General features: G+C 42.3%; 1 protein-coding gene across 1 annotated transcript in view; it reads right to left on the reverse strand.

The window, feature by feature from the left end:
• Window positions 1–16,899, reverse strand: part of OXCT1 (3-oxoacid CoA-transferase 1) — a 129,194-nt gene that overhangs the window by 9,942 nt on the left and 102,353 nt on the right. The window contains exons 14-16 of the mRNA XM_005282163.5: window positions 15,679–15,768; window positions 3,035–3,115; window positions 1,041–1,142 (exon numbers count right to left, since the gene is read on the reverse strand). Of these exons, the coding sequence (XP_005282220.1) occupies window positions 1,041–1,142; window positions 3,035–3,115; window positions 15,679–15,768 (273 nt within the window). The remainder of the gene's footprint in view (window positions 1–1,040; window positions 1,143–3,034; window positions 3,116–15,678; window positions 15,769–16,899) is intronic.

A 16,899-nucleotide genomic window follows, 5' to 3' on the forward strand; every position in this document is an offset into this window, starting at 1 on the left:
GTCAAACTTCTCCCTCCTTGGCACAGAAGGCCCTTGTTGCACTCTGATCTTTACTTCAGGTTAACTGTGGCTTTCAATCAGCTTCTCCGCCAGTAGACCCCATTGTCCCTTTTCTACCTGGACTGGGAGAGGTCAGCAAGTATCAACCTTCCACTGCTGATGTCTCTAGGCTCGGAGAGAAGAGACAGCACATACACAGCCCTCTTTCCCAGAGCCAGTGAGGGTTGGTTGGGAGAGAAGGGAGCCCTGTCCCACCCTCTCTACAAAAGCTCTTGGTCTTGTCCCTTAAGGAAGAGCAGCCCAGGTTGTCCCCAGACACAGACTGTTCCCTAGACTGCTTCCACTCTTCCCATATCTGCCTTTGTCATTTCTCTAGATCCTTGAGTACCCAACCATAAAGGGGCCACAGCATGGCACAGGGGTGGAAGGACCTGTAGGCCCTACTACTACTAAGCGGACAGATTACCTTTGTCCCAAGAATACATTCAAAATATGTACAATCATTTTATGCACAATATACGGCATCTGTTTTATTAAATATTCATCACACAATGAATTTTAAACTGGGGGCAATTTTAAACTGTGTGTTGGAAAATGTAGTAAGAAAAATCAATACACAAAAGGGGGCTGGATAAGCTAATTTTTACACCATTGAACAGGCTCAAGTATTCACCCACTATCCTAGTGAAGCTGACCTATCCCCTTCAATGCATTAGCTCAATTTCACTCCCGAATTGTCCTTGCCAATCCAGTCCCCCTCTCCAGTTCTTCTACTGCTCCCATCCAGGCCCCAATCCCAGGCCTAACACCGTCACTCTCTCTCACCTTAGTCAACCTACAACTTCCCTCCCTGCTCTCATGGCAAGCATCCACGCAATCTAAACTTCAGTACCACCCTCTGCCCCGACACAGTCACCCACACACACTTTGAAAGGTGAAAGCTATTGGATTACAAAAAAAAAGGTTTATGTGCTTTTCTTATCTGTTAAGATGGCTAGGTCTGGAACATGACGACTACATTTGTTCATACAACGACTTACGGTGAAGTCACAGCCAGTGCTTTTCTTGATTTCATCCACTGACAGTCCTTCCCAGATTTCAATCAAGGTCAGTCCTTTTTTCTTGTCCACATCAAACACAGCCTGTCAGATTCAAATAAAATATGAGTCATTTTTAGTGTAAGAAGGGATAATAAGGAAATGACTATTCATATAATAAAAAATGGTGAGCTGAAATATGTACATTTCCATTAAAATGGTAACAAATTATGCTATCTACATGTGTCAATTTTCTTATATTGAACTGTCCAGTAAATATCAGTGTAATATTCATTAGTACTTGAAAGAATAAAAACAAACAGGGTAGTTTCATACTTTCACAATATTATCTCTTTTTCTTTGGATGAATTCAGCCCTCTTAGACAAATTGGTAGGGATGGGACCTACATCTTACTGGGCAATTCCGGTTGGATTTTATGCTTGCCTGGGAGGTGACAATTGGTGTTGGAAGAGGGGATTGCTTGCTTTCTTTGTTTTTTAGGTTAGGGTCAGAAGTGAAATACATTTGATTGTTTGAAGGGTCCATGGGTGATTTTCTTCTCTGTCAATTGCACCATCCAATTTTGTCCAATTTGATTATTTTGAGTCCAGGGCTGCCAATGAAGCAGAGGGGTTTTTTTTGTTTTTAAACCCAGAACACCTGGGATAAAGTGGCAAAGCCTGTGTAAGTGAGCAAGGACAGCACCTTTTGAAGCTTTTTCTGGCACTCTGGCTACTGCTTTGCACTTCAACAGCTCACAGCACATTTAATAATAAATAAATAAATAAATAATGAAGGCGGTTTCTGTATTTCCACAAACGCAAAACACAGGTAATGTGGGATTGAATGGCTGCCTGCCAGACAGAGTTATACTGGTTGCATGCTAGTAGCCAATAAAACTCAGAATATATCTAGACATTTTCCCAGAGAAAGTCAGTTGAAAAAGGTGAGGGTTTAACCTGGAATCAAAGGGAAGTCACAGATTTGACACAGGAGTGGACTGAAGCTCAGACTGAACGCTTAATTATCCTTCCCTGGGATATATTAGGCTATAAATTTGATTTACGAGATTACAAAGGGATTTACATCCCTAAATCTGAAAACAGAAGCTGGGGGTAAGAAACACCTACTTTAGGATGTTGGTTTGGGGATCGTTAGAGTTTCCAATTGAATTTAAGTGATATTCTGGTGTATACATAAGAGTCATTTCTTATAGGAATATATGATAGGTGCATATATGTACATAGAAGGATCTGACCAGGGCTGGTTTTTATAAAAATTTCTATAGGTTACTTGCTTTTTCCCAATCTTTGTTCAACTTTCCTTTTCAACTAAACATTTGTATGTAGCCTGTTACTAGAGTCCGACTATAAATAAGTTTCACCTTTCATTTGTTTTCCTCTACCTTGTGGAGAAAGATTTATTTAAGATAACAGTAATATGCTACTGGGGGAAAATGGCATCTAACATGACTGCCTTTGAAGCACACTACTTGGTAATCTCTGTGGGAGCCCTCTTATCATACTTTTAGCCCTCAAAATGTAAGCACTTATAATAAAATAAAGGTGGTTGCAGCAATAACTTAATTTCCTCAACCTTTATTGGAAAGGTCCACTGAACTACTTTGTGCAGCAAACTGACTGTTTGGGGCTCAGTTCTGCCTCCCTTACTCACACTGAGTAGTAATTTACTTCACAAGTAGTCCCATGAGAGGCTGACAGCAGACACTATTCATAATTCTATCACAGGCATTTGAAACCAGAATGTGTTTGAAAACGTGGCCCAGTATGTTTGGGTGCTAAAGGATCAAATTTTTCAAAGGAAAACTGGGACCCACCCAAACTCTTGAATCCACCTCCAACGGGATCTATCCTTTTCATTGTTAAGTGATGCTGCATATCATTCATGCTTGCACTAAAGTAAATTTAAATATGATTTGGTGGCACTTTCTAGGGAGAAAAAAAGACTGGAAAAGGACTAAAGAAATGTACTTTACCTTCTCCGTAATTATACGATTTACACATTGTTTCCCAGTAAGTGGCAAATTACATTTTTCCATAATTTTGTGGACGTTGCCCTGCATTTAACAATAGACAGACAAACATTAGCTTTCAAGAACCAATACTTCGTGTTCAGAATTCAGATAAGGATGAGAAAATAAGACTCTCAGACTCAAAGGTCAGAGTCATGATCCAAGACACTTAAAACATCACAGGCATAAGCACCCTGCATGCATGAAACACACACTGTACTCAGACTTCTAACGCTGGAGTCTTTTCCTATGGCAGATTACATTTGATTCCAAACACTTTGTGTTTGTGCTAGAGCATGTCTTGGATCATGCGGAGGAGTAAAAGGGAATAAGAACTTCTTTACATCCTTGTGTGGGCTACACAGACGCTATGCCCAGTGTATTTCTACTTACTGCTTCCCTCCTCCTGGAGCACATGGGTGGGGAATGGGTGGAGCCTTAGCCAATTAATGCAGCTGAGCTGGTCTGGGGCTGTCATAATTGGCTGCTGGAACAAGGGGAAGGCAGGGAGGGAACTATGCCTCAAAGAAATCTCTCTGCAGAACCATGCCTCCTGGGGTGGTGCAATTCATAGAGCTTGTCTTGCTTGGGGCTGTGCCTAAAAGCATAATCTAGCTCTTTATTATTCAGGTGAAAGCCCAAATAGTGGTTACTCACTTGGGAGTTCACGGAAACTGTAGGGAACCTTCCATACCCATTCCTTTGTACACGTTGCAGGGAACCAGCTCACTGACTCATTTTTGAGAGCTCAGACCACCACAAATATGAAACTCAGGCTCAGCAAGCCTCTTAGCTGCAGCTCTTTATTTCTACAGTCTCTGTTTTATTGGAAGGATGAAAGTTTGCAAGTATATCCACCAGTTATGGAGAAATTCTTAGTTCCCATTTCACCCTCCCAGTGATTCAGAGGACTCTATAGTAATGTGACCGTACATCCCCATTTACTCAGGATTTGGCAGTGATCCCCAGACTAAACCAACCAGGGATGCATGAAGTTTCTTTGTGAAAGTGTCATTCGGCCATGTACTTCTGCTGTGGCATTTTTCACCCCAACTCGTAAGGGCAAACCAAAGAGAAATTCCCATCTCCCTCCCATCCTGTTGGCTTCCAGAATCAGCCCTATTGTGGAAAATAATTAAAGCAGGTCATTGAGGGCGTGATATTTCTCTGACATGCTTATCTATGCACAGTACTTATAGAGAGTCTGATGCACACAAGACCGAGTCCAGACCCTAGGAGGCTATACCCACAGCCAAGAATAGCTATTCATATTACCAAGTTCAGCCCCTCTACCCAACAGAGACTTCATGCTCACCTAGCACCCACCCCTTTCCCTGGGGCTACACACAGCAAAGTCAAGAAATTATACTAGCTGGACACAACTGTATCATCCAAAAGTCACATGGTTTCTCTCAGACAGAGCATCAGCCTGTAAATATTATCAAAAGGAATCTATTTAATTTCCTTCAGGGACACTATGTGTCAGCTGAACTATGAGACTTCCTGTTAAATGAATGTAGGCAGAAACTGCTCTGAATGAACATAAAATGGACAGATCATTGCCCTTTGATTACTAGTTGTAAGTATTTTACAGATATAGCAGTAAGCATACACTCTGGTAATATACTCTTGCCATTTTATGTCTAATTATCAGTTTACTTTTATAAATTTCAAAGAAGATCTAGAGTGTGGCAAGTCTAAATTAATGAGCTGACCTCTCTGATGAATTTTCTGAGTTTTACCACTGTCAGTTCTCTTTAAGTCTAGTATAGCTTGAGCAGCCATACCTCAGCAAAGTCAATTCCTGGATGCTGACAAAATGAGCAATCTGTGAGTTGTGAAAGAAATTTTTTCTGTGAGGAACTATTGCTTCATTCTAATTATATCAGCAAGATCCACATCTGGTATCAAGGCAACTACTCAGATAAAACTGACTCAGTCTTAATGAAAATAATGACTTGAGACAGACAGCATTACTTTCAAATAATCAACGTAGGTCGTACCTTTCTCAAGGACCTTCCGGCATTCTGTTCTCATAACAGCCAAGATTGATCTGCATTATTTTAAAAGTTTTCAGTAACACAGCAAGTATACCTTTAAGGTCATGTAATACCTCTTGGTATCCTGTGGAGTCTGAAATGTACAGGCTTGCAGTGGTGATAGCTTGAAGAGAGCCTCAGTGACCCCGAGAGCAGATGCATTTCAGCTTCTTGAAAAGTTCAGCTGAAGATTACTTTATTGCTGCTTATTATCTGAGCTGGCTTTTGGCACCCACACACCTTCACCCATATCTGCAGGACCACACCAGATAGAGAACTCAAATGGGACTGTGGGATCTGTTACCGTCTGTGTTTAAGAGGTGTTCATTGGGTAAAAGAGTAGCATAAGTGTGTGTGTGTGGGGGGGGAAAGGGGGACAAAATCCTAAATCTGGTTCAACCTGTGCTAAAAATTGTTTTGTTGAGTAACACATTTTGTTATTTGAGAGTGAAAACATCATTAATCTACCACGATGCATCAAAATTAGAACTGTTCACAACAGGGGAGCGGATCATAGGGTAATTGGATGAGCTTTTCAGCTCTCGATCACCTGTGTCAGTTCAACCCCCAGCCAATGGTGGTTGAGATCAGTTACGATCTCTTTGTCTGCACTAGAGGTCTCCATCCAACTCTAACTTCACAAAGGCACCATTACAACACTGCTATATACATTTTTTTTTACCGTTCTCAGCAAAAAAAAGTCCTCATATCCATTCAGTTGTTAACCTAACTTGATTTTTATTACTCCTGGGCAGGGGTAGTGCATGTTTCGCCAAACCGCCTAACGCTGCATGTTCTGTGCCTGTTTGGCGGATTAAAAAAACATCACTCTCTAGCAGTATTGCCTTCCTCTTCTTTACAAGCAAAAAACTCACTTGGAAAAAAAAGATAAAAGAATTGCTGACAGCAGTTACTACCTAATCCAGGGGAGGGCAAACTACGGCCCGCAGGCCAGATCCAGCCCATCAGGGCTTTCAATCTGGCCCGCAGGATTGCCAGGCCCATGGCGCAGTGGGGCTAAAACAGGCTCCCTGACTGCCCTGGCCCCACGTTGCTCCTGGAAGTGGCCAGCACCACGTCCCTGCGGCCCCTGGGGGAGGGGCAGAGGGCTCCGTGCGCTGCCCTCGCTTGCAGGCAATGACCCCCGCAGGTCCCATTGGCCGGGAACAGGGAACAGCGGCCCATGGGAGCTTTGGGGGTGGTACCCACAGGTGAGGGTAGCGTGCGGCAGAGCCGACTGCCCCACCCCACCCCCAGGAGCCACTGCCGGACATGCTGGCCACTTCCGGGAGTGGCGCAGGGCCAGGGCAGGCAGGGAATCTGCCTTAGCCCTGCTGCGTGCTGCTGCCACCCTGGTGCCACTCGAGGTAAGCGGCGCCAGGCCAGAGCCTGCAACCTGAATCCTGCATCCCAACCCCCTGCCCTGACCCTCTGCCTTGAGCCCATGCCGCACCCCTCCTGCACCCCAACCCCCTGCCCTGAGCCCCGTGATGCACTCCGCACCCCCTCCTGCACCCCAACCCCCTGCCCTGAGCCCCCTCCCGCACATTGCACCCCCTCCTGCACCCCAACCCCCTGCCCTGAGCCCCCTGCCACACTCCGCACCCCTCCTTCACCCCAACCCCCTACCCTGAGCCCCCTTCCACGCCCCGCACCCCAACCCTCTGCTCCAGCCCTACATTCATGACCCCATTTCCCCACCCAGATGTGGCCCTCGGGCCAAAAAGTTTGCCCACCCGTGACCTAATGAAACAACAGTAAAACAATGTTCTCGATTTTTTTCATATATACCCTGATACTGTAAATCAGAGCCCACAAGTAGAAAACCCCTAGCATTCAAGCACTTCTCAAAGTTTAAAGGAAGATGCACAAATAAACAATGGAAGTGCTGGTTGCAACTTCATAATTAACATTGAGTTCTATCTTGCACTTAGTGCAGGGATTCAACCTCTTTGTATGAAAAATACAGCATATTGTCTTCAAAAGTACAGCACTTACTCTTGAGTACAGAACAAATTTTCTGAGAATTTACAAGTGTATCATAACAACCTGGAAGTTTTGTGAGTCATCATTGTAGCTGAAGATGTAAAAAAAATTTAAACTGGTTATAAGATAAAAAGTTTCAAGAGTGGGCTAAATTCATTATCAGGGCTATCTAATGTATCAACCATAGAACATACCTGGTGACTCTGCTTGCAACAGATATTAGCATGGTAATGATGAGCCACCACCACCACCACCACCACCACCACCCATCTAAATCACCTTGAATTTTGGGAAAGTTCAGACCCAGATGTGAACTCTTGGGCTGATCTCCAGTATTAAATGTTTGCCACTTCTTCTTTCAAAAAGAAATAGAAGAGACTATAGAACGAAAAACGATAGCTTCAACTGAAAAATAACTGGATCATCCTGACTCATACCACAATACAAAATGATGGTTTCCCAAATCTCCAGAATAAGTGGTGTGATAGAACCGAGGTGACGTCCTATTCATCCTAAACTTGCACTTATCACAGAGAGTGCAAACAGCACAGAAGTTATGGTACGGGTAAGTGTGAAGAAAACTACTTTGGTGTTTATGAAGACTGACAATGCCCAAATTCAATAGTCTTTGCCCAGGCTGAAGTTACCTTGACAATTTTTGACATTGCAGTGAGCTTGGTTGGTATCTAGTTCCTTCACCCTCTAGCTTTTCCCATACATTTCTTCTGTTTTTTCCTCCACTACTGGCATTCACAGACATTTCAGAAGCCTTGGAGGATCTGATGTCAATCATTCCTTTTTGCTGCAGCTAAATGTCATTCCTCTCTCCTCTGTAGCCTTTCACTACACTTCAATGTCTTACATCTTGATTTCTGTTAATCCATCATCAGATCCTAACCCTGTCAGTGAATTATCTTATTACTGTTTATTTGCAGAGCAACAAGTAAGACAAAGCGATATCTGCTCTGAAGATGCTGCAATCTAAACAGATAACATACAAACCAGCGATGTCTTTGGCTGTCTCTAAGGGTATGTCTTCACTACCTGCCGGATCGGCGGGTAGTAATCGATCTATCAGGGATCGATTTATCGTGTCTCGTCTAGACGCGATAAATCGATCCCCGAACGCGCTCCCCGTCGACTCCGGAACTCCACCAGAGTAAGAGGCAGTAGCGGAGTCGATGGGGGAGCCGCGGCCGTCGATCCCACGCCATGAGGACCCAAGGTAAATCGATCTAAGATACTTCGACTTCAGCTACGCTATTCACGTAGCTGAAGTTGCGTATCTTAGATTGATCCCCCACCCCACCCCCTGTATAGACCAGCCCTTAACCATCGACTTCTTATCAGTGCAGGTTGTAATAAAATCCTCTTTTCCAAGAGGATGGCTAATGTGTATTCATATATTTGTTTCAGTTGGCAGAAATGTTGGGTTCTGAGGGGGATGAAGGAGCACTTCTCTGACGAGTTTGAAGTACTTCTTAGATGCAGATGAAACAACAATTTGCTCTCAGAGAGAAACTCTTTTGGGTATAGGAATAAGTAGGATTGAACAGGAAATCTGCTCTGGCAGAAATAGCTATCCCAAGGGAATGCTACTTGCTTCAGAAGTGGTGTTACTGGCGAGGGTTGTGTGCGTTTTTGGTTTTTGACAGAGCATCTAAAAATCATAACAGCAGCTTTCTATTTTTGAGTTTTAGATTTATATATTTGCAATTTCTTCACTCTTGGAGCAGCAAGAGCAAGCAGTATTGAGAACCAAAAGAGAGGGACAAGCTTCTAAAACGTAAGCTCTCCAGGGAGAGCAAAATTCTCAATTTAAAAATAAATTAGTTTGTGGGAATGCCATTATTCCTGGCAGTCTCAAAAAATGACAAGTAGATAACCACATAGTATATTATATGAGCTGCACATCTACCATACATTCCGATTATACAGTACAATAAACCATTCAAAGAGGAGATGATAATTATAGACAACAATCAATGGAAATAAATGTTTTTGGTGTCAGTCTTAATGTTTTTTTCTCAGAGAAGATAAAGAAAGATCTGGAATGGTAGCCCACAAACATCAGCCTCTGAGACCACATATTTGCTGAAAAATGAAGAACGTACTTCCCACAGAAAGCAGAAACTAAATTAATAATTCAGAGATTTCCAAAACAGGCTCCCCAAAAGAAATGCACATAAGGCATTTCTTGTACCTAAAAGCCCAAATTATACATACATGCACCAGGGCCAGCCTTAGGGAAAATGGTGCCCTGGGGGAGCTTGCTGCCTGCCCCCTACAGGAAGCCCTCTATGACACCTTCCCTGAGGAAGAGCTTGTTCTCCGGGCAGATCGGCGAAGAGAGCCCAGGTGGCCTGTTCCCTGCCCAGGCTTCCCGAACAGCAGGCGACCATTCAGCAGGCAGAGCTGCAGCAGGTGGAGGGCCAGTGGTACTGCAGGTTCCGTGCTGCCGGGAGGGCAGAGAGGGGTCGTGTGTGAGCACCTGGCTCCCACCCCACACCCCCTTTATCCCCTCTCCCTGCCTCCTGAGTGGGCTTGGCTAATAATCATTACTTAGGAGCTCAGTGTCCTTCTGCAGTTTCTTGACCATGGTGTGCCCCATGACTACGGCGCCCTGGGCGGTCGCCTATGTCGCTAACCCATCAGATCAGCACTGCATGCACCCAAGAATGAATAAATAAAACCCCACAATTCATAATAGCACAATTCTTGTGTTTTCATTCTCCTCAGATTTCAGCACTCCCATTGGCTAAAGCAGCATACAAGTCAGCCCCAAGAATTTTACAAAAGGAGATCTTGCTTATACTATTTTAAATAGATAAACAGTGCATGGATGAGTTGTGTATGTAACGTCAGCCTGAGTTGAATTTCCTGACTTCTGGAGGTTAGGTATAAGTGTTCAGGGCCAGTATTTGCACACATTCGTATCAAAGTTGTGCCTGAAGAAAATGCATGTGCACATGCAAATGGGTATTTGCACTCACACATGGGATTTTTGCTCATGCAAATGCATTTTTGCACTTTTGGTTATGTATGCACATGCACAAACACATTATTCAGTAAACATAGGGCTGTTTTTGAAAGTTTGCATCTTCAGTTCACGGTTTCAGATAAAACATGAAACTTCTATATTTTTAAATAGGAATCTCGAACTGTTATACGTGGCACTGAAAAGTAATCCCTGAAGGCAGTTTTAACAAACAAACAAACAAACATTTAATTTACTTAGCTTTCCTATTTACTGCTATACAAATTCTCTAAGGCATTCGTGATTTTTATAGATTTAGTTACAAATCCCTAACAAAAGGTTTGTATAATAAAAACATAGATGAGACCATAACTAAGTTTTGGTTTCTGCTATCCCAGAGATACAAAAGGTTGGCTATAGTTGTAGAAACAGAGATTTAAAAAAAAAAGAAGACTAATTAGATTATCTGGTCTACTTCCCTAAGAGGATTCTTCTTTGAGTATCTGTACATGTGGAGCCCACTCTTGGTGTGCATGCACTGGAGAGCAGAATCTTTACCAGCAGTGTCCACTGGGGCAACGCATGCATCTTGCATGCCTTTGTGTCTCCCTGTTCCTGAGGGAGGAGTGACCCCAGCTGCCACTCAGTTCCTTCTTGCTGTCCATGGCAATGAGACAGAACAACTTCCGTGTTTTCCCCACACTGTAGTGTCTCTATTGTTACATAGTTGTTAGTGAGGTTACTGTACTTGGGTTTTTCCTAATTTTTCCAAATACATGTATTTGTTGTTAGCCCACTGGCAACATAATACTAATAATATAGTTAGAGTGAGACTTTTGTTACTTAGCTGCCTCAGAATCTGGGGCTATCAGGCCTATGGCGGAATGAAAATCTCAAGGTTTAAAAACCTGCCCATTCTGCGATACAGCAATTCCACTGAATGAGGGACAGAGTAAGTGCCTTTTTTGCCTCTGGTAGGGCCTTATCTGTGCAGAGTGTGTGGTCTGCAAGTCTTTTTCAAAACGCACCCTGATAGGAATGATCAGTGAGAGGGGCATTGGACTCTGGAGTCTTCTCAAGGGAAGAACATTTTGCTTTTATATTTAGACTTTAAAAAATATTTTTGCTTATTAATAGTAATAGTGTTATGGTAGTTCCCTGAAGGCCCAGCCAAGACTGATATGCTAAGCAACATATAAACACATAGTAAGAGACTGTCCTGTTCTGAAGAGTTTATAATCTAAGGGATTGATTCTGCAAGTTTCTGAGTGCTCCAATCAGATCTGTACCCTCAACTGTTTTCAATTTAAACACGTGAACCGTCTCACTGACATCAACTGAGTGTAAAGAGAAGTCTTCTCAGGCAGCCTTAAAGTATCACAAGGAAATGCATGAAGGCAAGTACCAAACTGAGTCTGAGTCTGACTACCCTCTATTAATGATCAGGGCTGCCCAGAGGATTCAGGGGGCCCGGGGCAAAGCAATTTCGGGAGCCCCTTCCATAAAAAAAAAGTTGCAATACTATAGAATACTATATTCTCGTGGGGGCCCCTGTGGGGCCTGGGGCAAATTGTCCCACTTGCCCCCCCTCAGGGTGACCCTGTTAATGATCTATTGCAGAGCAGTGCAGTACAGTATAAAACAGTTTATAACAGTTTATAAGATAAAACAAGATTTCTGTTTGTTACTACTTGATATAATTTTCACTGTGAAGCTGAAGTATTCTTTTGCACTATAAATAGCTTTTTCAAAACCAGCAGTGCTTATTTTATTTCAGTTGCTTGATATTTATGCACAATTCTCTTCAAAATATGTATCAGACACTTAAATGTGACATTAGCATAATCATGGGGTCCTGTACAATACCAATTAGGTGGTCTCATATATAGCACTCATTAGCAAGTTTACAGATTTCAAACACTGAGCTCTTCACTGGCTCCATGAAGTATGTACAAAATCTTCTTTTTCGCCCCCCATAAAATAACATTTCTAACGTTACAGTTATTTTAGAACAAAATCAACATGAAATACTTTAATATGCAAGATTACTACTTTGTAAACTAACGAAAAGTACATTGCATAAAGTGAAAGAACTCACACAGGTAATTTCTGTATTGAACCTGTTTTGCCAGAACAGTGAGAAAGAGCAACACCTTAATATGAGTGCCAGGAATCTATTATTTTAGAATTCTTCCCTAGCAAAATATATAACTGAATAGACAATCCATTAAAAATGCAAGAAACAACTTTGGATTTGGTAAATTAATATAAACTTAATTAATCCCCTAAATACATGCTGTGACACTGCATCACATATTCTTCATAGTGATATTATTACGATATGGTTATAGCATAATTATGATGCATTTTATGCAAGACAGGTCATGTGAGATGTTATTGAAAGGTTATGATTTGCTGAATATGATTATCCTATTTGCATGCATGTATCCTTTTTGTATCTGAAGTTATAAATACTACGTATCTGTACTTCAAATGTAGTTACATCTGGGTAATGCCCACTAGACAAGCCGCTTTCAGTCTAAATAGCTAGTAGCTAGTTGTAAAGGGTAATGGGCCATGAGAAAGCACAATAGTCCTTAGGAGAAGCTTATCTCCCACCCGGTGAGCCTTTCTGAGAATGCTACGGACAGCCTGTAAGTAATAGCTGCTATGACTCTACAAGGACATGTGACCAGGCTACATGATGTTGAACTCCATCTTGGGATGTCAGTATTTATTCACAGGCTGGTCTGGGAACCAAGCTTTGGAACAAAGGGTTCCCACCATATATAAAAGCTATATAAGGCAGGGAGTGACATCATCTGGGGTTCTTCACTCCCCACACAAGAAGACTTCTGAAAACACCCGAGGAACAAAGACTGAATTGAGGGAAGTGCTGAACCCAGGCTAAAGGGATTTCTAGCCTGTGTATGTAACACCTGGGGATTCCAAGCTGGAAAGCAAGTGCAGCTTGCCCTTACGAATCTGCAGCCTGCTTGTATCATCTCTTAGGGTGAGAATCTGCTAATTCATATCCAATCTATCTAGTATATTAAGCTTTGTTTGCATTTTTTGTTTATTTGCTAGGTTTACTTGCTTTGTATATTTGCTAGATAACCTGCTTTGATCTGTTTGCTATCCCTTATAATCACTTAAAATCTATCTTTTGTAGTTAATAAACTTGTTTTTGTTTTAATCTAAACCAATGAGCTTTGACTGGAGTGCTTGGCGAAAATCTCTGCTTGGTTATCACAAGTGTGTATGTTCTCTTCACATTGAGGGAGAGGCAGACTGGGTATTAAACCCATATACTGGCCAGATTTGACCAGCGCAGGACAGTACTGCTCTGGGGTCCCATGCTGGGAAGCTGGTGTTTAGAGAGCCTGCATGTAACTGGAGCTGGGCGTGTCCCTACCTGTATAAATGCTGGTGAAAGTGCAGGCTGGAGGTCTTTACAGCTTGTCACAGCAGTACAATGCGAGAGGGAGCCCAGGCTGGTGGGTCAGGTGGCTCAGTGATACCCAATTTCAGGTGGCACCCCGGGGGGAACCCGTCACACATGCTACCAATATAAGGTTCAATATTACAAACACTCCCAGCACAGAATGCTCATATGTGAAGTGTTAACAGGTAAAAGCAACTGGGAGAGTTTGGCCCAAATTTTCTGCCGGTATAAATTAACACAGCTCTATTGACTTCAAGGGAGGGGCACCAATTTATACCAGCAGAAAATTTTGTCTTTTATCCCCTGTGACTTGAATAGAGATAATTGTCTTAGCATATGTGCAACATGCCTCAGGTGGCACAGGACCAGGATTCATCGCCAAATTTGGTCCACTGGTTGGATCATTAGCTTCCCCAGCCAAGGCTGGGTACTGACAGGGAGCGTGACGTGAATGCTGATCCACCATTCAGCTGCTTATTTTATACTATGATGCCTTTAGAGCTCATATAATAACCCTGTAAAGCTTGCAGGGTTTGATACAATTTATTTTTCTTTTAATTAGTGCTTGAGGTGCCAGATTGTCAACTCTATCCTTTATGCAAAGAACAGAGGCAACGTGGGCAATGGCTGTAAACTTCCCCCACAATGCTTCAGCAATCTGCTTCAACCATCTTCTGAAGAACAACCCCTAGTGATGGAGTGAGCACACCAATTCATTTCACAGAGACCCCGGAACGGCTATGTGGGGGTCATGGTGGTTTTCATTTACTACTGTCCTTCATCACGTATGAACCCGGTGAAAGATTCTGTAAACTATTTTCCAGTGCCTTGTTGGTTTTCATTAAAACTACCATTGTTATTTTGTCATAGAGTTTAATGCCTGAAGGGTATGTGCCAGTGGCAGATAGTAGGAGGGACCAAGGTGCACTGGTGCTCAAGGTCCCTGCAATGGAAGGGAAATGATTGAGTGAGATATACCCAGATAGTCCTGGCAAGTGACACTGCAAAGGAAGGTGAAAAACCCCTAAGGTCACTGTGAATCTAACTTGGGAAAAATTATTTTCTGACTTTGCATATGATGATCAGTTAGCATCTGAGCAAGAACTATCCAGGAAAGCACTTGAGTGAGAGAATGCTCAATGCCACCTCAGAACCTTGGCCCAGACCGTCCAATGCCCCATCTCCAGCCATCCCTGATGCTTCTGACGAAGGAGATAAAGAAAACCCTTCCAGAATACATTAGAGGATGGGGAGAAATCCCTTTGTTTTACCATACTTTGTTTTTTGATTTTTTTCTTTCTATATTCTACCAGCATCTACAAGCGTAGTTCAACTGTGAATTTAAAAAGGTAGTTTTTTAGTATTTTAGCAGTTAAAAAACAACACACAACTCTTCTATGCAATCAAAGTGTCCAATCAATATTGTAATGTTTCTCAAAGTGCAGGGGTTGCCACTTAGACCCCTGGATTGTTTACTCTAGCGTCTCAGCATTCATTGTTTACCAAAAATGAAAGTCTCTAACTTTGTATGTCTGATGCAGCAATATAAAACAGACTGTATGAAATCATGCAGATAAGGTTTCTTTCATTGAGCTGTCACTATTAATTTGGACAGCAATTTCAATGGCAAATTTCTTTTCCTCACAGTGAAACAAATGCCCATGGAAAACTTAATTTTTCCAGTTGGCTGTAAGGTGAAGAACAAGTACCATCGATAGCATCTGCTGTAGATCCAGCACTTTGCACACACATTAAAATTACATAAAATCACTCAAGAATGTGTGTGATTTAAAACACACCTCTACTCCGATATAACGCAACCTGATATAACATGAATTCGGATATAACGTGGTAAAGTAGTGCTCCAGGGGGGCGGAGCTGCGCACTCCGGCGGATCAAAGCAAGTTCGATATAACACAGTAAGATTTTTTTGGCTTCCGAGGACAGCGTTACATTGGAGTAGAGGTGTACTAAATTTTTTTAAGTCAAAAGATTTGTACCCAAGAAAGAAATGAGTGTCCTAAACACCCGTTAAGTACTTCTATTGCAACTAACAACAACATTCTCAAGAATCTCCACAGGGAAGATAAAGTAACTTTTTGTTACAGTGCAAAATATTGGCTTAGAGCTGAACAGCTAGAAGGAAGAGAGAAAGCTTTACCTTGGCAGAGTGCTCCATGGTGACGACTACTTTGGTTTGTGCACTAGACACCAAGTCCATAGCACCACCCATTCCTTTCACCATCTTACCCTAAAACAGAATTTGGAAAAGGAGAGTCAAATGCCTTGATATATTTACTACAAAAGGAACCAGTTTAAAATTAGATGAACATTTTGCTGCACTGAGATGAAATCATTTCAGAAACACAAGTTTTCTATGCAAAAAAAAAAATAAAACCCGCACCATATATCGTTATCATTGCCATTGAAAAAGGTTGTAAAGAAACATGCAGCCAGTAATATTCTGCTGCCCCATGCTAAGAATCAACTGCACTAATCTAATGTGGTTAGGAAGAAAATCATGAATCAGAACACATGGTCAATGTCATCTTTGGTGTAACTCAACTGAAGACAAAGGAGATGGGCTCCAATTCAGCAAAGGACTTAAGCCAGTGGTGAGCAACCTGCGGCCCATCAGGATAAGCTGATTGCAGGCCGCGAGACATTTTGCTGACGTTGACCGTCCACAGGAACAGCCCCCCACAGCTCCCCGTGGCTGCGGTTCACCGTTCCCAGCCAATGGGAGCTGCGGGAAGTGGGGGGCTGCAGGGACGTGCTAGAAGTTTCTTTTTCTTTTGGAAGAAGAAAATTTTGTTGGCTAAAAATTAGCAACAAGAAGATCTGTGCTTGTGCTGATTTGAAAACCATGGGTTTAGCACCATGCCAGCTCAAGCTGCTGACTCTATTTCACACCAGAACTCTTGTTATGTTGTTTTGGAAATAGGTAAATAAATAAATATGGATCAATATTGATTTCTCTTTGTTCCTCAGCCATGCAATGTTTCCTACTTTTATGATCTGCATTATTCCTTTTAAAGTGTAACAAATTCATAGGCCAGAAGAGACCATTGTGATCATCTAGTCTGTGACTCAGGCCAAAATAATTCCTAGATGGTATCTTTTAGAAAAACAGCCAATCTTGATCTAAAAATTGTCAGTGATGGAGAATCAATCACAACCCTCGGTAAATTGTTCCAATGGTTAATTACTTTCACTATTAAAAATTTACATTCCCAGTCTGAATTTGTCTAGCTTCACCCTGCAGCCATTGGATCATGATATACCTTCCCTGATAGATTGTAGAACCCATTATTAAATATTTGTTCCCCATGTAGATACCTATAAACTGTAATCAATCACCCCTTAATCTTCTCTTTCTTGT

This window comes from Chrysemys picta, chromosome 6, assembly GCF_011386835.1.
Source record: "Chrysemys picta bellii isolate R12L10 chromosome 6, ASM1138683v2, whole genome shotgun sequence".
Classification (NCBI taxonomy): domain Eukaryota; kingdom Metazoa; phylum Chordata; order Testudines; family Emydidae; genus Chrysemys; species Chrysemys picta.